Genomic DNA, 23,914 nt, shown 5'->3' with positions numbered 1-23,914 from the left:
AAAGCCCTTTTACTCACATTGTAAATCCTTCTCTTAGCAATTTTGGGACAAATCAGCAACAGATTGGGATCCCCAGATGTTGATTAAGGAACCTATATTCCATCTGATGAATTTTAGGTCAGTTTTTAGATTCACATCAAGGGGAAAAAAAAAAAAAAAAGTATTGACCACATGAAATATTTTCCATCCCAATTATTTTAGTAGTCTGACCACCAGCCAAGGAAAGTCAGTCTAATAAAGCAGCCACCCTGCTACCACGGGAGAGGGTTCACCCAGACACGTTGGTGCAGCTGACTATGTTGTAGCAAGTAGTTAGCAATAATGAATAATTAATGAATTAAATAAAGTATGTGTCTCAATGCCCCAAGGTCTTTGGGCACCTTCACGGAAAATAATTAAAACAATAGATTACAAATAAGATGACAAGTCCCCAGGCAAGTGAATGTATATAAAACCACCAAAATGCAGAAACAAAGAGGACGTGAATGTGATGCAGAAGTTCTTGTGCTCTGCAGACCCCACAGCTCCTGATCTTGCACCACACTCCAGCCCTGGAGTATGAGGAAACCGAAAAGCAAAGGTGAATATCAGTCCTAGCAAGTGGTATTTGCCAGCCTTACATCATGAGAACAACACCACCACAACTTCCTCAGCAAAACACGACAGGCAGGACATGCTTTTTCTAAGTGACCTGGTGGAGTTGCATGGAAAGTTTTCCAGCTACCATTTGAGATGCTGCAGGAGTTACATTTAAATAAAAGAATCCACCAGGCTGAGTGGTGATGAGCAAAACGCAAAATAACTCTGGGGTTGTTTCATCTCTGGGAGCAGAATGGGAAAGTGGCTGTTTGCAGTCTGGAACAACTCCATCCTTTCCACACAGGTGCTTAAAAAATCTTTTCCCGGAACTTAATTTCTCTTGATGGAGCAAACATAAAAGTCCCTTGAGGATAAGGCCAAACATCCAATTCTTTCAGTTGCTTATGAGCACTGTGAAGCCAACATTTCCCCACTGCAGCAGAACAGCTTGGGTATCAGAGCTTCATGCACCCAACCTGCAGTGTTACAAGCACTGTAGGATGGGGGCAGGGGAGACCTGACCAAAAGGGGCAGTGGCCACACATCCCCTTGTCCTGCTAGCACTTTTCTGCTGCCTCCTTGGCTTGGCATTGGTTTGACCTCTTGCTTTATCCAAGGTTAAAAAGGTTTTAAAACATTTAGGTTTTTAGAACTGACAAAAAAAAAATCAACATGGAAAAAAAAAGACATCTAGTAAACTGTTTTCTGCCGACCTACAGAGGTGGCCACTCTCCAGAAATTCAGCCACGCACTACATACTGCTTAAGGAAGCGATGGGAGAGCAGGACAGATGGGTTGGTGGGACGCAGGGGAGCACAGCAAGCAGTCAGCACAGCTGTGTCCTCATTCCTGGCCCTCTCAGGAGGGCTTTGCTGTGACCAGGACTCTGGATGTTTTAGCAGCAAGAGCTCTGATGTGCAGTTTGTCACCTCACCCTCTGGATGGGTCGGGGACACCAGCACCAATGAGTGGCTGCAGCAGATGCCTCTGCCTGCCTTTGCCACTCCGGTGTCTCACCTCAGCAGCCTACACACATGGAGAGCTGACTGAAACCTCCAGCCTTGTCCTGCTGGTAGACTGAGCATGTTCATGTGGACTTTCCACACTCCCTGAGGGAGCAGGAGCACTGTAATGCTGTTGTAACTTAAAAGCTGGCACCACCAAGAAGCACTGTGAGTCTCTGAGCTAAAAATGAGCTCCATTGGTAACAGTCAGAGGGGGGTGTTTCATAGCCACAGCCAGCAGGCTGGCAGCGTGAGAATGGAAACACCCACCCAGACCCCTCCTTCTCAGGGCTATCAGTGCCTTCTGTAATCACAGCAAGAGCTTACATCATTTCAGTACCATTTCTGCACCCATTAAAATCCTGTGTCAGCATCTGGTTCCAGCCCCACCAGCGAGGAAGAGACTGGTACAAGGGGGAAGGAAGGAGGACACCTAGCAACCTGCTTAACACACTGATATTGCCCACCCTGTTTTTGAGGTAGAAGAGACAAAGGCTGCAGGGATGCCCTCCAGACACCATATTGGGGGAAAAAAATAAATAATAAAGAACAAAATAATAATAAAAAAGTGACTTACTCCTTGCAAATTTGGAGCTTAGGAAGCAAATGGAAGCCCAGTTTGGCCCCTAAGGCATTGCTCTATTTTCTATCCATGGCACAGAGCTTCATTAGCATTGGCACGGGGCTGCTCTCTGTACCTCCTAATTTCCCGTTAATAGGTCAAACAGAAGCAAATTTTAACGAATCTGTTCAAACATTTGAACAGATGAAAGAAAATCACAAGTGATCCATCAGGGCCTGAATCGGTTCTGTCCAGGAGGTGTGTTTGAGCTGGCACCTGTGCATCCGCATCCTGCTCTCACACTGCGTTGTGCTGTCACTTGTACACCGCAGTTTGGCAGTCCTACAACTCCACTCCTTCTGATCAAAAACAGACATCTCCCTCTGACTTGAGTTCATTGCCACACCTGAAAACTAACCCTATATCCCCAAAAAACAGTTCAGCTTGCCACGCATGTGGTGGTATTGGGTGAAGATATTGGTAAAAGCAGCGCACCTAGAAGTAGAGGATGGGACAGCTTCAGCAAGCTCCCAGTTAGTTCAGCTTCAGTCAGTTGTGAAATTTCACCTTGATTTTCACTGCTTACCTCGTTCCCCTACCCATTACATTTGTAATTGCCTCAGAGCAGCTCATCATTAGGTGTCTCCATCATTTCCAAACTTATCCCCAGGGCTCCACACGGGGAACGGGTGCCCATCCCCGTGCATTAACACAGCATTTGTCAACAGCAATGCTTCCCCAGCTCCCGAGGCAATGAGGGGAGAAAGTCATAAGCCTTCAGTGAATACCCAAAAACCTGTACAGACAATTCAGCTGGGTACGTGTGTCAGTTCCTCTTGGTGACACCAGGCAGAACAGGGATGGGTGAAGGTTGCAGAGCCAACTTTTGGTGAAGAACAGCAGCTTTTGGAGAGCAGACAGTCTCCCTTTTGCCAGTAAAACTCAGCATAATGGAAGCAACCAAGTAGTAGGATGCTGCTGGTTCCCCAGATTAGCTTATAAATCATAGGTCATCTGTCAACGCTCAGTGAATAAAAGCAACTCCAGCACCAGTGAGCATCACAACATGGTGGGAATCCAGCCCCTGTGCTTTCTGCCCAAACCCTTCCCGCTGTTCATGAGCGCCTACAAGCACCCTGCTCACCTGGGACCTGGTCAGAATTTAGGTGCAAACTTAAGGCTTGCTGAGCTTCTGAGAAGGTTGCCATGCCCTTAAACCTGCTGAAATTTAAGCTTGGGCACAACATGGCAGATGCTGTTGAGTTTAATGTTCTTCATACTTAAATGTTATTATTTTTAATGTTTTATTGTCCTGGAGGACTATGATCAGTACGCATGATAGCTCTGGAAGTGCGTAAATAATTATTACTTCAGAGCTGTTCAACCAGGCTGACTCCAATGAAATTTTGGGGGTTTGGGTTGTTTGTTTTTTTTTTCATTCATTTTTTGGTTGTTTTTTAAACAAGTGGCAAAGGGTTATTTTTGTAGAAAAGAGACAGCTTGGTAATTTTGAAAATGGAATGTCCTAAATCAAAGTCTAGGAATGTATTATTTCACGCACTAGCTACTGAATGATGAATTAATAATAGTATCTCAAATACATCTTCCATCAATATGCTTCTTCAGATGCCATCAGCATTTAATTAACATAAATTACATGACATGAGGAGGATTCAAACAGTCACCAAACCCCATCTCTCTTATATGCTACAGAAATTCTTGCAAATTCTGCAAGGCAGTAATTTTTTTCCCCATAAATTTGTCACAAATCAAGTATTTTTCACAGTACATTTAGGACTGCATTTGTCTTAGTTTGTCGAGGATTGGAGATCGGGTCTTTGGCTTTGGTTCAAGTCTTCTTCTAAATTTTATGTCAAGCAATAGCAGTCATACAAAGGAAATATTAGCAGTAGAGGAACCTTCAGCAGTTCCCATAACCCTTAAAATGAGGTGGGTCACCAGTAAACCTACAAGCTGTTTCTCATGTAACTGTCTTAAGTCACAAGAAAATAGTTATGACTGTCCTAAGAAGCTTGGACATTTGTTTTACCTCACAGCAATACAAAAGGTCTTGCTGCTCTATCCTCCAAAGGTTGCAAAGGAATCACACTGAATCCAGGAATGGGGAATTGGAGGTGCACAATCAAAATGTCAGCCAAATGACCAGAATGATAAAGAGAGAAAGAACAGCTGTAGTCCCCCAGAAGGCTGAACAGCGTCCAAGTGCTCAGTTACAAAAAGTAGGGAACCTAGTGCAGAAGGCAAGAAGGAAATGCAAGGACATGCAGGCTCCAGTTGGAGAACGCAGAGATATTGCCTTTTTTCTCTGTGCCTTAGGCTGAGAGAGGGAGGTGGCTGCTTTAACTTAAAGAACTAAAAGTTTTCTGAGTTAAACCACCAACAACAAAAATCTATTTTGTATAATATTAAAAGTATGCTTTGCTATTATTTTTATAGCTCATTCTTTTATTAAAATGTGCTCTTTTGTCCTTAAGCTTTGTTCAGTGAAAAGCTGATTCTGAAGTAACCTGACAAACCAAGGCATTTTATCCCTATGTGTGTGATATATTAAACTGTTCATTGAACTAGGACAGGGGACTGTGAAGAAGTGTCCAGCTCCCCAGCTTGCTCCTCCAGGAGGGCAGGGAGCACTGTGCGCCCTCATGGATGCTGTGGTGCAGGCTTGGATGGCAGAGCCACATGTAGGTCTGAAGTATCTTCTTCCAGAGACCAGCATCATCTACAAAAGCTTTCAGATATGTAGCAACGAGCAGATCCTCACCCCACCAATCTTTGGTGAGTTCACAACAGGAGGTTGACTCCCCTTTGCATCACATGAAGGAGAAAGCATAGCTATATAAATAAATGGAGCTAATGTACTGCAAGTGGTGGGGAGAAGATTAGCTCTGCATTCAATTACACTGTTCTAGTCCATATAATCCACTCCAAATTAGTTAATATAGCGTTCACTGTCCAATCGCCCTCCCTGCTATTGTTACGAGCTGCCATACAGCACTAAGCACCGCACAATCCTGCAGCAAGCAGCTGTTCATTCTCCAAAGAGTTCACAAGAGACCAAATAAGCAAAGGAAAAATAATAGCACAAAGTGTCCAAGGTTACAGAGCAAGTCAGCCACAGTGGCAGGAAGAGAGCCCACGTCCTTCTTGCCCTTGCTGCGTGCAGAGGACTCCAAAATGTGCCTTTGGTCAGCTGGCTTCTTTTGATGTAAGATGTGCTAAGAGCTCAGTATTATTGACTCAAGTTTCCATAGGTATCATACACGTCTATCAAAGCTGCCTAATAAACCAGCAAGCACACACCATTGCCTTAAATAGGGCAGCTATTTCCTACACTGGCAGATAGTGGCTGTCACCCAAAAAAGATCAAGAATTCACACACTGAAAGCACTACTGCAGAAACCTGTTTCCAAAGCATGCCACAGTCACACATAGAGCCAACGTAACTGTGAATATTTGTGAAGCCCACCGCTGTCAGAGAACAGGTCTCCTTTGTTTGTTTTCCATTCAAAGAAAATGTTTGTCAACACATTTGAGCCTCAGAGTTGAGAAACAGGAACTGTGCACCCTTTTTTTGCACCCTTAATTGAAGGAGACAATTAGAAACAGAAAAACGTAGAAACGGTTCTTCAAAAGCAGTAACAATGGCCATTAGTTGCCTCACCCACCTCAAGACACAACTTCAAAATGGGAAGATGGAGCCACCATCCCCTCTTCACCCACAGCTGAGCACTCCCCAGCTGCGTGGTTACACTTCTACTCCTCTTTGGGTGCACGCCCACACCAGCAGCAGCTCCCCGCACACCACAGACAGGAGGCTGGGTGCAGCTCTGGCGTTTTTACAGCAGTGGCTGAGATCTTCAGAAGAGAAACGAAGTGTCTGTGTCTGATAACCCAGTGTGAACTGGACTCCTGACCGCTTGGGTCATTTTCAAACATCCAGGCCAGAATTAGTAACAAAAGCATTTTCTTTTTTTTTTTTATCTTTTCCTCTCCCCTTTGCTTTTGTGTTTTTCATTACACGAGCATGAAGCGATATTGTGCTATGACAAGCAGTCAGAGCTAAGCTGAAACACAGCTCCTGCTACAATCAGTTCAGTCACTCGTTCCTCTTTCTCATGCCAGTCGCAGGAGGCTTATTAATAACAACTAGGGAGACAGACCTTTTCCATCTCTGACTTTGTAATGGGCAAATTTTCCCTAGAACCTATTACTGAGATTTCTTCTCCCAGACATCCCCCTCTGTGCCCCTATCCAAGATCAGTGGTATTTCCAGAAATTAAGTTAGCTCCACTAACTGCGTTATGTACTCTATTCTTGACAAACCACCCTTCATTGCCTTAATGTTCTCATTATGGTTGATACACTGCATCGCTGTTCATTTATTATAGCATTTTAACTCAAGTTCAGATTGTATATCACTGGTGGAGCTCTCTGGGATAAAGGGCAATGAATACTTTAATTGCCTGATAAATTATTAAGGACACTCCTTTAATTGGGTAATGTGGTGTTTACAACTTTGAAGCAAATACTTATGGAATCTACATGGGTGCAGATTTTTGCTAAGCACACAGCTACCAGCCTCTCTCTCCCCTTGAGAATAACAGTTTTATCAGGCTATTAAAATAAACACCACGCAGGATAAATTGTACCAGATGCCAGGCGAGACCTGCAGCTGGAAACAAGATGCAAACTTCCATCAAAGTCAAAGGAGGTGCACTGACTTACAGCAGCCGAGGGACTGGGCTTCTGCATCCAATGGATTTCACTCTAAGTGAGGCAACAACAGCAGAAGACCTACATTTTACATCGCTATAGCTAACCTAGTTCAAATGAGCTGAAATGGGTCACAGTGTACCCACACAAGGAGTTCAGCAGCAAACCCGACTTCAGAAGAGCCCGGGGAAAATGCAGCTGGGGAGAGCAAGTGCACGGTGTGTTAAACAGAGCCTGGCACGGCAGAAATCTGTTTTTTTGGCTGCTCTTGCAACCAGTTCAGAAATAAAACATTCCCTAGAAGGGCAGAGCTGCCTACACCCATGGGGAAAAGACAGGGACAGGAGGGAGAGGCAGCCCCCTGCCTCAGACCTTGCTGCTCCAGGCTCCCTTCTCTCTGAGCATCTCTGTACTTTGAAACCGAGCTTTCTTGAAGTTTTGCAATGTCCCTTCTTTCCTGAGCTGGGTGGATGTGAAAATACTTGTCACATTCTTTCCAGCCATATGCTATGCTTCCTGCTTATTAAAAGAGAGAGAAGGGAGCAGACTGTCTAGGAAGAAGCTTTGTGCTGCTTAGAAATAGTCAAGAAGCAGGCTCTTCAGTGGAGGTTAGCATTTCAAAGGCATTTCACATATATTTATCAGCTTTTGGTAACACATTGTGCCTGAACTCAGACCCTGCATCCAAAAGACCCCTGAACCTCAGTACTTTTCCTCAGCCTGACCTGAGCCCAGCTCGTCAGGTACAAGGTAAAGCTGTCTCATACCTGGAGAGGACCAAGTTGCCACTAGGGAAGAGCAGCTCTTCTTTATTGGTGACGGAGCAGTGGCTCCATTTCCAGTTGGTTTTGGAGCAGTCTCATTGTGATCTGGGGCAGTCCCAGCAGCACTGAGCAGGAGATGCAGGGAGAGAGATTTCAGGGGATGAAGACCTGGGACATGACACTATCAATGCCTGCATTAGTGAGCGTCCACTCCTCTCGCTCAAGGGGCTTGGCAAGGGGCAGGCACGGCTGTACCTGCACAGGATTCACTGGAAGATGGGGCAGCAGCACCACAGTGACTTCCTTCTCTCTCCCCAAAATGTTTTTCACCAAAAATTACACAGCTCAGGGCTGCCTTGCTTTCCCTTTATCTTATTTGTCCAGAGGACTCAGAAACAGTCTGAATAATATATATATATATATATATATATATATATATATATACATACAGTATGTATCTATGCAACTTCTCTTAAGAAAAGATGACACTAGTGCCTTTTCTACCTGTTAAGATGCCACTGTGTTTTGTTAGGGTAGGAATTCACCCCGAGTTGTGCTACACGACCCTACTGCACAGAGGTATCTGGATTTGCCTCCCCTTTCCCATAGCACTGGGGCGAGGAGATGGAAAAGCCTTACAGGTAGAGGAGCAATCTGTCCTTTCCAGGGCTACCAGGAAAAGTATAATCACAAACCTGCTTACTGCTAGTGAATCTCAATGACAGTCAAATTAGGTGAAAGCCCAGCTGATGCCTCCTTACAAAAGCTGAGTGTGAAACAGTGGATCCAGAAAAACATCTAATTCAATGCTCAGATCTTTAGAAAATCAATCCCTGTGAACATGCGCCCAAATGAAAACAAGTGTAGATGGAGAAATTCCTTCAGTTAATGCTTGCAAACAGATCAATGCACAAACTCCTGTGGATTGATTTCCTAGAGCTCTGGCTCCACATCACTTCTTAAGGACAACCCTGATCACCCACAGACCTCCAAGACCAGGGACTGGGGCTATTCTTGCAATTTCTTGCCCCTTCTTCTCCAGTCCTGTTCCTTCGCACTGTCCCCAGGCATCACATCCCTCTGCACCTCCAGCACAGCCCTTCAAGGATCTTCTACCCCAGGCAACCACTTTCCTGCTGTAAGCTGCAGGGCTTTCAGCTGGTGACAATGCCCAGCAGCACTGAGGGCTGGGCAGGAGTAACAGGATGGTCAGTGAATTCCAGATGTGCACAGAAAATTTTTCCACCCAGATGTGGAGCAACAACAGCCTATTTGGTTAATGTAGTATTTTTTCTACATCATACCATGCCAACAGATGGTAGAAAGAACCCAGCCATACCCTCACTTTTGTGGATGCATTCCTTTTCTTTCCACCAATAACCTTCTAAATCATATCCCCCAAAAAAACTGCTTTGCCAGTTAGACCATCACTGTTTTGCTGAATCTGCTACAATCAGAGGGCAGCTAAGCAGCGTTATGTTGATTTTCTCATTAATGGGTGCAAAAACACTCAGTGTACAAAAGAAGTTGTCTTGATGGAGGAACATTCAAAACAGAAATCCAGCTAGGATAGAAGAGATACTATGGCATTTCCCACACTCCAGCACAGCCCTGTTGGCATCTTCCTCACCTGGCTCAGCGAAGACTTACACACCTGAAAAGTGTCATAAAAGACAAACCAGGGAGCAGGTAACACCACTGCTAAGTCATAACTGCTCTTGAATGCCATAGCTGGCGGTAACAGGCTGAAAAATAATATAGAGTTTAATTGACAGCACTCTACAGACTACTACAAAGAGGTAGTGGGAAATAGCTCCCTGCTTTATTCCCTTTCCCTCAAGGTGTTTCTTATCTGCCTTCACTGAGGTGACCATCTATCACATCTCTCCCCACGTGCCAGAAGAACAGGCATGTTGCATCTGATTATGCAGCTTTATCTCTACCAGGGGTTTTAGGAACTGTTCCCTCTTTGATTATGCTAATCTGATAACATTATTTCTGAGCAAGATGCCACAGCAGAGGGACAACGAGCTGCTTAGTGGCAGCCAAATCAAATGCAATCAGATATGCTGCTTCTGTTTCTCAGGTGCTGATTTCAGAGGGTGGGAGTGAACCCTGTCTCTCCGATGTCAGGGGGAAAGCAAAATTTGAACTTAGAGAAAAAAATTAAAAGAGGTGATACGTATACATCATGGAGGTGGCGAGCATCCCATGTTGTGCAAAATTAGTCTGGGAGCAGGGAGGAAAGCACAGCAAGATGCAGCAGCAAGCATAGCCTGCAGAACAGAACAAGACAACATACACCCAGAAACACACATTTAGCTGTAGCTAAATGGCTCTGGATGCTGAGGTCGAGTAATCTAGAGTCTCATGTTTCAGCAATAAAAGCAAGAACATTGAAGGAATCATCCTTTGACATCCATATTGCAACCACAAGCATCAGAGTACTCAGGATCTGCTTCCTGCGCATCAGAGCTGCTGTGTCAGGGAGCGTGACAGGTGTTCAAGCATCACGCCTCTGCACCCCAAAACCTGGTGGGGGTTTCCTGGTGCAAATGCTTCCAGAATCAGCCCCCACTTTCCACTTGCCAAGTGTCTGATCTCTCTTGTACAGTTGGGCAAATACTGGAGTTTCCAGTCTGATGGCTGAAGCAGGCCAGAGAGGAAAAATTTGGTTGAAGTTGATCCAAAAAAAGACATTTTTCATTTAAATGATAAAACCCACATTTCTTTTCAAGTCTACTTTAAATATTTTAGAGTCTAGCTTTTTTAAATTTAGGAACATTTTCAAAATAGAAACCATTTCAAAGCAGAGTCCAAGAGATTCATTGTAAAAGTATTGGAACAGCACTCTGTCAGCTTCAAAACAGAGGGAATGACAGTTTCAGAAGCCTTCCTCCTCCTCCTCTCTGCAGCCAAACTATTCCCGTAATTGGCCTAAATTGTCCATTTTTGTGAAAAGTTTGAGCACTCTGAAGCAGAAAAATTCCACTGAGCTCATTCAACCCTGTTGTTGGGGATGTCAGAGCCATAGTTTTCCACAGCCTGCACATCCACCTGATGTGAAGCAGCTTTCAGAAGGTGGCAAATCCATTTGTTCATGGTTCAAGTGGATAACTTTGCAGTAAATAATCCTCAGATAGGTCAAATTACCTTTGGCTGCAGTTGTCTGTTGCCACCCAGACGTACATTTAAGAGCGAGATCCTCACCACCACCCCCAGGCTCCTAGTTACAACCCACAGGAGCAGACAGGAGTGGGGATGTCGACTTGTTCTGGACTTAGCTCGTCCCTCCAGCCTGTGGCTCCAGCCACATCCCACACCCATGCCCACACAAACGCTCTAGTTGCATGAGCCATGGAAGCTGTGGAAGCATCCCCAAGGATGCCGCTTTCTCCTCTACTTGTAAACTATTGAACTAGAGCAGAGAAGGCCTGTATTGCCCATGCTGGTGTCTCCAGGCCTAAATTCAGCAAGGGTCAGATCAGCAGCACCACCTCTCCCCATGGCACAGCAGTGGTGTGCTGGAGCAGGCCCCCGCTGTGCACTCACTGCTTTTGGGGGCTCTGAGGGAATCACTAGAGCCTTGGTGTGCTGCCAGATCGTGTTTGGCATCCTGAGCATCTGCAGCGAGGAAGAGAGGTCACCGGGAGGTACTCGGGAAGTGACGGTGACAGCTTCTGCAACCTGCTGCCCGTCCTTCCCCTCCCTGCGCTTCCTCACGCAAAAAACATACATAGGAGGGTCGACAGCAGAAATGTGCCATCTACTCCGTCTGTGGGGATTAGAAACCTGGTGTAAATTATCCTTTTCCTTAATTACTTGATCCTACCTAATCCTCAGTGGACAACGTTGACCTTGATAGTCTAAATCTAGGCTTCTTAGCCCGCACAGGCTCTGCTCGCTGTTTCCGCACGCTGTCAGGGCGCAGCCCGGCTCCTTTACACCATGGCTCAGCAGAACCAGGGCAGCAGGCCCAGCCCTGTCCTGCACCGCTCCCCGAGTCCGGGGGGTCTGTCACACCACCCAAAGATGCTGTAAATGCTCCGAAAAGGACAGAGAGTGCTGGAGATGTCCCCCAGTGAGGTTTACAGCCTCCTGGATGTAAAATACCATAGGCCTGGAGCTGTTGGAGTTTGCAGGCCAGGCGAACAGCAGCAGAGCACAAAACCACAGCACAATGGAGGCAACGCTGTGGATGAGCAAGTTCAAGGGAAATCAGAACTATGACACCTATAAATTGATTTTTCAGCCTAAGCTCAATGGCTACTTATCTCCAATAGCAAAATTAACATTCAATTAGATTTGCTAAATAATTCATGGAAATACATTTGATGTAGTAGTGGATTCCAGCAGTGAATCATCAGGGTTTCATATTATTGTACTGGCAGTAACCCGGACTATTTCCTAAAAGAAAGCATCTCATTTCCATCTCCACACCCAGATTCTTCTGTGGCATGAAGCCTTTCCATTTCATATTGCCTAGGGCTAAATTTGAAGGGATAAAAAGAACTGTTGCTATTGAGATTCTTAATTTAAAGCAATTTAACCATGGACAGCAGTTTTATTTACTGCTGGTTTGGGGGGCGGCGCCCCCCCCTCTTGTTTGGGGGGGGGGAGGAAACATATTTGGATCTGCAAATCTTTTGTAATGAAGCAATGCAGAACCACTGTTTAGTCATGCAAATGAAACGAGAGTTAACTGAAAAGCATTCTGGGGAGCATGAATCTTTTGCCAAAACTCAAAGTGAAAAATTCTATTGTCAATCAAATTGCACAAATATTTCCAAATTGGCTTTTATGCATGTGCATTGTTGAGAGAAGGACAAGCAAGACAGAGCAAACATTTCCTGCAGACTCCGATAACCACTGTACCAAGTATTTGGGAGGGACAAAAACATTGTTCTGTGAAACCTCTGAAAATACACGCAGTTATTACTATGAGATGAGAAGGAAGAAAATTTCCCATCCGTCACCGAAACACCCCAACCTCCACTGAATCTGTCCTTTTTCATTATCATATGTGAGACCAGGGTGGACTCTCAAAGAGCAAGACTTTGCACACCAACCACAAAATCCATGCCGTTTTGCTTTGCTTTTTTCTCCTAACAGCCAGGCAGGCTGTTCTCCCAGAACTAACCCACTGCCACTCCACCGCAGCCTGGGGAGCTGCCCAAGCTTGGTCCAGGAGAGCCTAATCACTGCTTTCCCTAGCTCCTGGCCTCGATGGCACTCTGCTTTCACAGTCGAGATCCTTCATTCCCCAAATCTGTTGCCACGTTACCTCCTGCACCCTGCCTGGCACTGCCATCCCAGGACACGCGAGGCAGAGCCCACCCCAGCTCTGGCTCCTCGAAATGCCTCCACTCAGCACTGGGCTCCAGCTGGGCACCAGACCCAGCTCAGACCTTCCAGCCCCACCATGCCACAGGGAAGGAGAGGGGATGCAACATCTGCACCTAAGGGTGCTTCTGCATGCTGCCCAACTTCGGGGATGCAGCACCTACACCCATTTTGCACGCTGCCCAGCTTTCCTCTTGGAACCGAAGCATTTTGCAAACAGGGTCTAGCAGGCTGTAGATAAAATTTGAGCTCTTTCTAACCCCACTCTTAGAGATGACTTGAGACTCCCGCACTGCTGAGGGATCAAAGATGAATAGCCATTTTAGCCTGTGCTTCCACAGCAGCTTTTACTACATTAGATGTAATGACCAGGTGCTCAGCTGGTATAAACTGCTTCAGCTTTATTTTCTCTGCTAGCAATAAGAGGCAGTTCACATCATCCAAGGACTTCTCCAAAGTCAGTATTAGATCTAGCTGATACACAGCTCTCACTCATCTGTATGACATTTCCTCATTTTTTTCTTTCTGCTGAGATCTCCACGAATGCTAACCCACTCGTCAAGATATTGTCTCTGCTGCATACACTGGAGTTTGTTGGCATGTAAGATCAGCAACAGAGACTTTAAAAGAATTTTAAACCAAACAAACCTCCCACCACTTGTCACAGAGAGGCTCACACAGTGGGACTCGGATCCACCCATCCTGCACAGCAGAGAGCAAGGAATACAAGCTCATATCCCAGATACCAGGCACAGGGTAGACACTTCCAAATTCCCTGCTTGTTGCAGTTTGCAGGGTCCTCCCCCTGTATTAGACAGTGGCAAATTCAGGCCCAGCCAGGAAAACAAGGTCACTGTCATCGTGATAGCAAGCAGCCATGGGCTCACAGCCCCAGGGCTGTGGGTGTCTCAGTGAGACAGATGCTGGGGAGACACGCAACGGGCTGGCGGCAGCTCAGCAAGCACAGCATCCCTCGTAATGAATTAGCTTGCTCTAAAACACTATTCATAGAAATACAGAGCACATTTTATTTCTTAGACCTCATTTCAGTCCACGGTTACACCTGGCTGTGAAAGCCAGAGAGGAAATCTGATTCAAAACCTTTTGAAAGGGAAAGAAAGACACAGAACAGACCATACAGGTGCTCTAAGAACAAAGCACTAATTCTGCCTACGCTCCTCTGGCAAGGCAGCCAGGTGAAGTGCAGCATGTCGATCACATCCTGCAGGGAGAGCAGGCAGCATCAGTCACAGGGGGCTGAACAGCAGAGGTGGAGAGACACATGGAGGCAACCTCTCTCGCATTATAAAAAAGTTAGTGAATTAGTCACAGAGAGATTAGCAAAAGACAGGAAAGGCTGGAGAACACTTGAGCGTGATGCCAAAACCCACGAGCCACTGAACAGCTCTGCTGTTTTGCGAGCTAAAAGGCCATTCACACCATTAAGACCAAGAGTGACAGCACTGACAAGATTTATCAGAGAACATTTACTCTGGACTCAATGAAAAATTGCCCCAGTAAAAACCCTGCCAGCTCTGCTGACGTATATTATCTTTATTAGAAAGGCCTCTCTGATAACCAAATTCATTAGGAATTCTAGCAATTCATTTCTTCGTATAGACTTCTGCATATGAATTCAGCACAGACAGATGCAATGGGAACTTTGGAAAAATATCATTAATCTGGGCTACATTTCTCAGTGGGTGTAGCAAAGAGGAAGGTGTCAAGTAAGGTTTTTTTTAATCTGTATGTGCTATGGTGTGCTACAAACTCGCGTGCTGGTGCTGCCACCAGGGCTTGTATTTACTCCTCAGGGTAGAGCAGGGACCTACAGACCTGTTGTTCTAACAAAGCTGACCATGGTCTCTGGGGAAATGAGGTGCCCTTTCCTGCACAGCCTGGCAAACATGAAAAAGCAAGTTGAGCAGCTAGACTGGGATCTCCATTACATGGCACAGGGTTGGATAACGAGGGCTCCATGCTTGTCCATCCTCCAGCCCTTCCAAACCCCTAAGAGGCAGCTTTAAACAAAGGCTAAGACTCAAATTTCACTGTATTTCTAACAACTTGCTTGCTGGAAAAGAACAAAGGCAGAATTTCCCACAATGGCCTCTGAAAGATTAGGCTCGTTACTGTTAACACTGTATAAGAAGTGGACATTAATTAATGCTGAATTGCAAAGGAATTCCAGGAGTACAACATATCTCACCCCTGCTGCTGCAGCGAAGAACTCATTATGAATAAAGAAATTAAAAACATATATCAGAAGGCAAAGTTAATGATTTTCCACTTATTATTAAGTGTGGGCAAAATGTACTGCTGGACTAAAATGAAAGAGGAGGAACACGTCCCAGCCTTAGTTATAGGATAAGATCACAACCCAAAGCATGTCCTTTGGTGGGAATTAAGTGTTTATCAAGCAATTTCGAAGATATGCATCATGACCTTGAATCGAGCACTTAACATCACCCAGCAGGTTTTCTACATCCATGGGAAGAGCAGCACTCACCTTGTGCAGATCCAGGACAAGCTGAGGGTTGTGGGGACCACATCGCTGCCCTGTCCTCACACAGCAGCTGCCACAAGTCGTGAGCATCTTCGGGGCTCCTCCAGCCCCAGCAAGGAGGCTGTGGGACCAGCACCCAGGGAGGCAAGGCGAGCGTTTGGGTGCCTGGAGGAGGAGGAGCTGGGGGGAAGCAGAAGCACCTGGGCAGGGTGGCTGGGAAGTTCAGCAAGAGGTGGTTGCAGCCAGCTAAGGCAGAACAGGACTCAGAGGAAGAGCCAGAGGGGCGATCAGACCAGCTGTAGCAGATCAAGCACTGTAGGGTCAGTCAGTCATAACTCCATTAGTTCTGGGGTCGAGGCTTTGTGCACTGCCAAAGATAAAAGAAGGTCCAGGCTTGCATAACCATCCTTAACCACAAACTCCAAGGCCACAGCTGCAGTAAATCAGGGATGCTCCAAGGACACCTGAGAGAGGCTGGGCTCTGTGGGCAGACCTGGCCCAGGGACACCAGATTTTTCTTCAGCACTTGCCCATTCCCAAACCATCCGTCACCTTGCAAATTAACCCGGGCTGACACTCAGCTAGGCGCATCTGGAGCTGCAGTGAACCCTTCCTGCAGGTTCCCAGCTCAGATATTTATTTCAGTGGTTCTTGCTTTCATATCTTTCCCATTTTTACTACTTCCATTAGTCTTTTGGACTTGAAATGACCAGTTTGCCTTCACATTATTTCCATCGCTGCTCTGCCCGTACCCAATACGTGTGTCAGCGGCTGCAAAATTCCACAAAGCTTAGCTAAATCCATGTTGTCCTGTAAATAATGGCAGCACGTCCCCCGATCAAGGAAAATAATGAGAGGTTTATTAACGTAGCATCAGATGAATTTCTGCTTCATATAATTATGCATTGAATTTTAAAAAGAGATGTCATGCAGGAAATCTTTACAGTCATAACAGACAATCTGTAAGAAAGAACAAAGGAAAATAATTTTAATAAAATATTTTGCCCTAAGCAAGAAATATGCTTTATGCATGATACGTGAGAAAAGATAGTTGTGTGATACAAAACAGAATTGTGACCTTGCTGCAGGAGCGCTCATTACCTAACACCGCAACAAGCAAATTAATGGATTTTGGAATGGTGCAAATAACAGTAATAATAATCATTTTGCTTCTTGGCATTTGCTTGCTGACAGCCGAATTTAGCAGCAAGTGTTTGTGTTATTATTTATAAAAGAGATTGCAAATAGAATTCCACATGACCTTAAAGACATCACACAGAAGCCTGCGTCTAGTGCAAAGGTATTTATTACAGTCGGTAATCAAGGTTTGGTGAGCTTTTATAAGCCTGGCAGTGGAAGTCTGGAATCAAAACACCAGCTGCCAGAAGCATACAGGTTTGTGCTAGGACGTGTGTATGTGTGGTACTGCCCAGGATGCGTCAGTCTGGCTTTTGAATCCCTGCATGGGAAGGCTGTGGCTATGGTTACTATGGCAATTATGCAAGCGGCTCCATATGCATTTGGCACACAATAAATGGTTGTGTGATGATAAACCTCCGAGGTTGTTTAAGGGAACTGGAACCCTCTTGGGAAATACTGAATTGTCAGGTCTGGACATTGCCCTCTGCATTAAGGGATGTCTGAACCATCCCCTGCAGCAGGTCCCAGCTCAGTTCTTGGTCTTTCTGGAGCTGGGACAGCCCCTTGGACCTGCCTGCAGTCCCCAGAGCTGGCGATGGGACCAACAGCACCCTTACCTCACACAGCAGCCACAAAACACCAGCACCAGATCTGCTTTTAGGTGGCTGATGGACAAAGCTCACCCTTCCCACCCAAGCCAGGCTGTCTGCAGAGCACCAGGAATAGGCTGCGAGAAAGATAGATGATATTTGGGGTGAAAATTTACTGCAAGAGTGACTGCTGCCCCCAGAGGGGTTGGACTGATGAGGAGAGGCTGCTGGTCTCACGGTGACAGAGCACCGACATGCTCTGCTCCGGCTGAGGGATGTGCTGCCAAAAATTAAGAAGGGGAGCAGGAAGCACTGTGTGGGCTTTTACCCAATTAAACCTGCACAAAACATAAATCAGGCCCCAGTAGCAACTTGCAACAGTTTTTCAGCAAAGAACACAAGTACGGTTCAGTGTGGTTCACACAGAAAAGTTATTAGGCAAGGAGGTACAATGAAAGAAACATCTCTGCAAATGGAGCCCCCCCTGCATATACGCCTTCAAGATCTAGTGGAATTTTAAATCATGATAATTGCATTGTAATATAAGCAGTTTTGCTATAAGTGCACAGTGCACACCGCTGGAGCCTTTCCTCCAGCTCGGACCCCAGCTAGCTCCTAGAGCAAAGCACCCTCTGACTGCAGCTCACGTACATGAAACTCGTGGCACAGCTGGCTGCATATGTTGAAGTGAGTTAATTCGATGGTCTGACCTCCTCTGTAGCTCCTTGTGCAAGACCACAGGCCCAGTGGTGTGGGCTGCTGGGCTGCACCCATGGGAGAGGAGCTGCAGCAGCTCTCCCCATGCACTGCTCACCGCACGGGCTTCTCGCCGAGGCTGTGACTTATTAGGCCACCACCAGGACAAAGCAATTTTTTAGTGGAGAAAATTTCCCTCCTTGAAGTGAAACAAATTAAAACAGAGAGGGCTGAGAAGAAACCTGACGGCATTCTTGCAAGCTGTCGTTTCTTTCAGGTTTGCTCTGAATCTAGCAGCTTCGGAGACTGCACCTACAGCATCCTTGATGTTCCTGGGTCCCAGGCATTTCTCCTTGCCCATATCCATCCAGGCAGGTGTTGGGGCAGCCCCACCAGCTCCGTGCTCAATCTGCCCACCCCACGCATCCCCTCCTGCCCAGGAAAGCAGGGCAGAGCAAAAGAGCATCCTTCCTCCCTGCCACCTGTGCCACAGCCTAAAGCACACAGTAAATCACCAACAAATGGCAGGGCTTGCTCCTGGGGAGGGGACAGTCATGGCAAACCCAGAGGGACAAAGCCCTAGAGCCCCTTGGCAGTATCATGCTGGGCCCCTCCTGGGCTGTGCGGAGCACATCGGGGTCAGGGCTGCAGGAATCCCCCTGCCCGTTCCTGTCTTCACCTGTGCAGGCCCCCAGGCCTCCCAGCACCTGCAGTCCTTATCACCTGCGAGTGCGCTGCAATTTTCCATACTTTCAGTTCCTCAATTACATTGATTACCACATTAAACATTCCTGGTGCTAGAGGAACAGACTAAAAATAATAAGCTTGTATCTTCCTAATACAAATGAAACCCATTTGTACTACTGGAAGACTAGAGGGCTCATTGTTTCACTGTAATGAAGCTTTCATCTCAGGAGATCCAATTCATAAAAAATACTTGCTGAGGCTGTGCACAACTTTTTTACTGTCACTCTTGTAATTTCACATCTGCCCCATGATTAGGGCAGCCACTGAAATGAAGTAGAGGAGCCACAGCAAAACCAGAACTCACGAACCCACACAACTTCCCCTGCTACAAATAACTGTGGCCACCTTTGCTTGGTTTCCCGAAATAGCAACTCATTGCAAAGGAGATGGCAACAGGGAGACACCGTACCCAAGTTCTTTTCTGTTTGTTTTTTGGAATAAATATCAGTTTGCAACCAAACCCCAATGAGGCAGTACAGGAACTGCCCCAGTGCCCTGCCCAGTGCTGCAGAAAGGAGCCGTGGCCCCCATCCCGCTGCCTCCCCCAGGCCGTGCCCTGCAGACACCCATCCCCTCAGGGCTCCTCCACTTCTCTGCCTCCCTTCCCACCACCTCCCTCCCACCAGGAGACGCAGGTGTGAGATCTGACAGCAGCAAGGCTTTGCTCTCTCCTTTAAGCTCCGTAAAGAAAGCGAAAGGGTGGGATGGAGGTGGAGGAGAGGCTTCTCCCTCAGCTTTCCTTTGGGCCTGAAGCAGCCCAGATGTGCTAGGGACACAGCAGGACGCCTGCCCTCCCGTGTCCCTGCAGCCACATGGGAGCAGGATGAGGAGGTCATCACCTCCCTCCCCTTGCCCCCAGCCCAGGGTCTCTGCCACACAGGGGGAGCCAGCCCTGTTATCACAGCTTTGATTAACTGCAAAGTCCTCAATTATCCGGAATGAGGTCGTGTCCCTGACATGGATTAATTGCATTGAAAGTTAGCCTGATTGTCTGAACCCTCATTTACCAGCAGCCACTCATTGCCACCCGTATCACTCGGCAAACCGAGGTTTGAGCTCTTCAGGCTGTGCTGGGGGGGGTAATGCCATTATAGCCGAGCTTTTGGCCAGGTCTGCATAGGGATAGACTGGAGGACATGAACCCGAGTGTTCTGCTCAAACATTAGAGATGTTACAATGCTTAATGGGAATGGATTTTGCCCCCAAAATTCTCGTGGTGCATGACAGCCCACAGCCAGCACTGCAGGCGGAGGCGGTCGAACTCCAGTGCTGAGCCCCAAAGCCCCTCACTTTGACAGAAGTGATAAAGAGAAGTAAGGCACCTGACAGACCCAGGGTTTTGTTGCTGTTTGTTCAGAGGGATTAGTGCCGCAGGACTCAAAGGACATAACACTCCTGAGGAAACGGGGAGGGAGGTGGCCCCTCGTTAAACACCAACACCATTGCCTCCTCTGGGGTTGCTCGCCCTGCAGATGGAGTTCCCTAGAAATAAGGGCTTCTGGTAGAGACAGGGCAGCCCCTTCCCCACCTGTGCCACTGCATGGAGAGGCTGCTTCCCACACACATTGGAAAACATCCTGTACAACCACGTGCACACAAGGCATCTGTCTCTGTATGAGGTGTCTGTATGGCACAGCTCCTCTTTCTGCTCTTGCTGTATTTTAAGTTGGAAGAGCTTTTTTGTAACACACCAGAGAGCAACAGCTAGTTACCAAGGCGACTCTCTGATGAATCAGAGACTGACTAGTATAAGATCTAGATGGGTTGTAGCTTAATTCATTAGACCTCACATTTTAAACAGGGGGAAAAGATCCTATCGCAGCCATGGATCATGCATTCCTCCTGCCAGGAAAAGCAGCTTTTATTTTGGCCACAGGAGCAAACAGCAAGCACACAGTGTAGGACAGCAGCGAGCAGACTGAGGCAAGCAAGTCTCTCCAGCACACTCAGCTCAGAAAAGCAAACACCACCCAAGGACAGAGCAGTCCAGATGGAGGTGACGGAGGGATGGGCTGGAAAGCCCGTCATCACACTGCCAAGGATGCACAGGGTCAGGCGAGCACCGTAGCAGCAGCCGCACAGCCGTTCCATCACAGCCCTGGCACTTCTCAAAGTAAAGACTGCAAGCAAGGAGTAATCACAGGAGCAACTCGGGGCAGCAGCAGTGCTTCCCCACCACCAGACACCACTGCAAGTACCCTTTTCTGCCCAAGCCGTGTGGTTTTCTTCCAAGGATCAAGCAAGAGCAAGGCATCACCCACAGCACATGCCCTGCCCTGCCGAGCACCATGCCGAGGAGCCGGGGCAGAGCAGGTGGGAAGAAGGGTTTCTGCAGGCACTGGGGCACCAGGGAGCTCCGGGGAGCAATGTTTGGAGAGAGGAAGCCTGGATTTTTTAGGCTGGCTTTATTCAGAGGGTCTTCTCACCCACTTCCTTCTGGCGGCTCATCTCCAAAGAGTCACTGAACGCTGGTGCTTTACCTCTACACAAATACAAAGCAATTAAAACAACCCAGGAACTGTGAGAGCAGCGAGAAATACCTGGAGACACATAGAGAACTACATGGAAACCTCCAGCTTGCACACAGGCTGCTTTCCCAAAGGTGGAAACCACTGAAGGAGATAATGGGAAAAACCTTCCTGTCCCACTGAACTCTCTGCTTTGGGCACTGCTGCTGCCAAGGTAAAGCTGGTCATCATGGGATGGTGGCCGTGGGGCATGGAGAGGTGGTGGACATGGGGAACAGAGCCAGGGAACAGTGATTATAGCATGTGTTAGAGCAAGCTTGAGCTTGGCAGCTCAGCACACCTTGCAAAAGGATTTCCTGGAGCACGTCTATCTGACAAGCAGCAGGCACGAGCCAGGCTGCATGCCGAGGACTGGAGTGAAGGACATTGTGCAGGCAAACAAGTTCAAGTGCTGGTTTAGGATGTGAATTACAATTGCTCATCTGAAGAATTAGCTGTTGGTGGCATTCTTGGGTTGAAGTTAAAGGTTTAGGGTAATATTGTAATACTCAATGGGGACCTGACAGGGCATCCTGCAGACCTCTACTATGAAAAGCAAGATACACCTGAATGCACTGAGGCTGAAAACAGCAATGGGATAGGGAAGTGGCACAAGCAAAACTTTGTGGGCAGGAGTGCCTTTGGCACCATGACAAAAATCATCAGGAAATCTCTGGCTGTAGCTGGCAGGAGATTACTCATGGCCAGCTCCCCCATTGGGCTCAGCCCCCAGCTGTGCTTCTCAGCCAGGCCAGGGCAATTACAGGTGCAGCAGCAAAGTAAGACAAGCTGCCAGCTCCCAGGTTTCACAGGCTTCATGTGCTGTTGATGCTTGTTTAAACTCATCTTCATTTATTTTAGGGTAAAAATTAAAGACTGACTTATTTACGTTAAAAAATGAGGAAGGGCTGAGGGAACAGCAGCTGCACACAAACTTCCCAGGGGCAGAGCACAAACTTCCATGCACATCTCAGCCTGCAAGCATCAGGCTGCACCACAACAGTGCTGCTATCCCAACCACAGGCTGATCTGGCTAGCCATACACCACAGAAAGCATTGAGCTTTTTTTTTTTTTTTTTTTTTTGAATGCATACAGGCAGCTGCTAGAAAAAGCCATATCTTACACAGGGCTTTTAATGCAAGAACAAACAGGCAGGTTTGGGACTTACAAGTGGAGAAACTGAGCCAGTGACATTGAAATAAATTGAATAAAAGCCTACAGCTGAGCAGAAACAGCAACCAGACAGGAAAATAACCATTGATTTCCATTGTTTTGCACTGGTATATATGTGGAGTGCCTGGGAATTCACTGCTCTGGTGACCATTGCTTTGCCCCAAAGCTTCTTCCTTTGGAGTTAGACTTGTCACCACTAGCATTCATCTGCTGTGTACATACCTAGAATAAGGCAATGCTTGCTTCACCAAGCTGTGGTGCTTGGCACAGTATCTGATGCCATGGTACTAAACTGGCAATAAAACGTGAAGGATGTTACATCAGTTTTTGGATTTTAGCTTTATCTGTAATCTGCTCTGGACATCTGTATGTGCATATTCTTTTACAGCATTTCTGAAATCAGTTATTCTCTGCACATTTAGCTTCTGATGCTGAGCACCAAGTGCAGACACTAGGGAAATTTATGAAGCAGCCACGCGGATTAGCTCCCAGCAGCTCTCAGCCCCACTTCAAGAAATGTGGTCTTGTGCCAGGAGGGGGTCATTGCCTTGCTAGGAATTCCCCTGCTCACCTGCAGCCCCTGGGCATAGCCAAAGTGCCACCTTCAGCCACTGACTTCTCTCTATGCAAAAAGGAAAAAAAAAAAAAAAAAAGTGCTTATATGGATCCCACAGGGTATTTTCCCTGTGTCCCCAGTGCAGTGCCACTGTGTCCTTCTCAGCTGCCCCCCGAAGGGTCACTGTGGGAGTCCAGAGGCTACAGCACACTGAGCGAGCTGGGCTCGGGATAGGGCCTGGGGACCAGCCCGGCCCCTCACACACCAGGAAGGCAAATCCCAGCCCCAGCACAGCAGGGACATGCAGAATCCTTCCTGACAACCTGCTCTCAATGACCCAGATTGCATCAATGGGCTCTGGAGGGAGCCCGCAGCTGGAGCTCTTCAGATGGGAGCATAGGACTTGCACCATGGGGCCCCAGAGCAAAAAGCAGCACAACAATGGGAAAGGAAAGCAGAAGGCCTCAGCACCTTCACAGCTGGTAAATGTCTCATTTCCTTTTTTTTTCCCTTTTAAATGAGCCAGAGAAATCAGCCCCTCTCCTTGCCACTTTGCGTGCCAAGCACCAGGGTGCCAGAGAGCACTGAACCTTGCCTTGCAGGCAGCTCCTGAAAAACCCAGAGGCAGCCATGTAGGCTGGAGTATTGCATGTGTCCAGAGTGACCCAACATTAATCTCCTTTAAATGTAAGGATCATTTGGTATATCAGGGTACTGGTAACCAGATGATGCACATTATGCCAGCAAAAGGACAGTGGTAAAAAGGAGCCTCCTGAGTTTTACATTTTCATCCAGAGGTTACAAGCACGATGCTTGTAACACCCTCCAGGAGAGCAGGCAGCAGTACCCCAGTTGGAGAAAGGGTCCATGTGAGTCCCCAGAAATGATGTGGGAGGACATGCCAGAAGTCCCACTCCAATTCAGAGCCTCCCTTCAGAACAAGGCAGCTCTGCAGTGCCTCTTGGGCTGAGCAGTGCCTTTCGGCTCATGTCTTGTTGAAATGCAACAGGCA

The 23,914-nt window shown here is 47.1% G+C and overlaps 1 protein-coding gene and 2 long non-coding RNA genes across 12 annotated transcripts in view; 2 read left to right on the top strand and 1 right to left on the bottom strand.

The window, feature by feature from the left end:
* LOC118171401 overlaps nt 1–16,324 on the top strand; it is a 36,204-nt gene extending 19,880 nt beyond the window's left edge. The window contains exon 3 of the long non-coding RNA XR_004753189.1: nt 15,505–16,324. This is a non-coding gene — a long non-coding RNA (uncharacterized LOC118171401). The remainder of the gene's footprint in view (nt 1–15,504) is intronic.
* The window catches only part of KCNMB2 (potassium calcium-activated channel subfamily M regulatory beta subunit 2), a 126,675-nt gene that overhangs the window by 66,087 nt on the left and 36,674 nt on the right, over nt 1–23,914 (top strand). The window contains exon 1 of one of the 10 annotated variants that reach the window (XM_035334493.1): nt 21,147–21,347. The exons of 7 other annotated variants lie outside the window; for them this stretch is intronic. Coding sequence is in view for 1 of the 3 variants with exons in the window: in XM_035334490.1 (XP_035190381.1) it covers nt 23,344–23,384 (41 nt within the window). In the remaining 2 variants the exon portion in view is untranslated. Of the gene's footprint in view, nt 1–21,146; nt 21,348–23,273; nt 23,385–23,914 lie in introns of those variants that run through there. 2 more of the 10 variants (XM_035334490.1, XM_035334487.1) reach the window with 2 other exon arrangements.
* Nucleotides 14,505–15,615, bottom strand: LOC118171403. The gene is made up of 2 exons (XR_004753191.1): nt 15,496–15,615; nt 14,505–14,884 (listed from the first exon to the last, which is right to left on the bottom strand). It is a non-coding gene; the product is annotated as an uncharacterized LOC118171403 (long non-coding RNA).

The sequence above is a fragment of the Oxyura jamaicensis genome, chromosome 9 (genome assembly GCF_011077185.1).
Source record: "Oxyura jamaicensis isolate SHBP4307 breed ruddy duck chromosome 9, BPBGC_Ojam_1.0, whole genome shotgun sequence".
Lineage (NCBI taxonomy): Eukaryota > Metazoa > Chordata > Aves > Anseriformes > Anatidae > Oxyura > Oxyura jamaicensis.
Note: the sequence above shows the minus strand (reverse complement) of the source record. Positions and strands in the feature narration are given on the sequence as shown.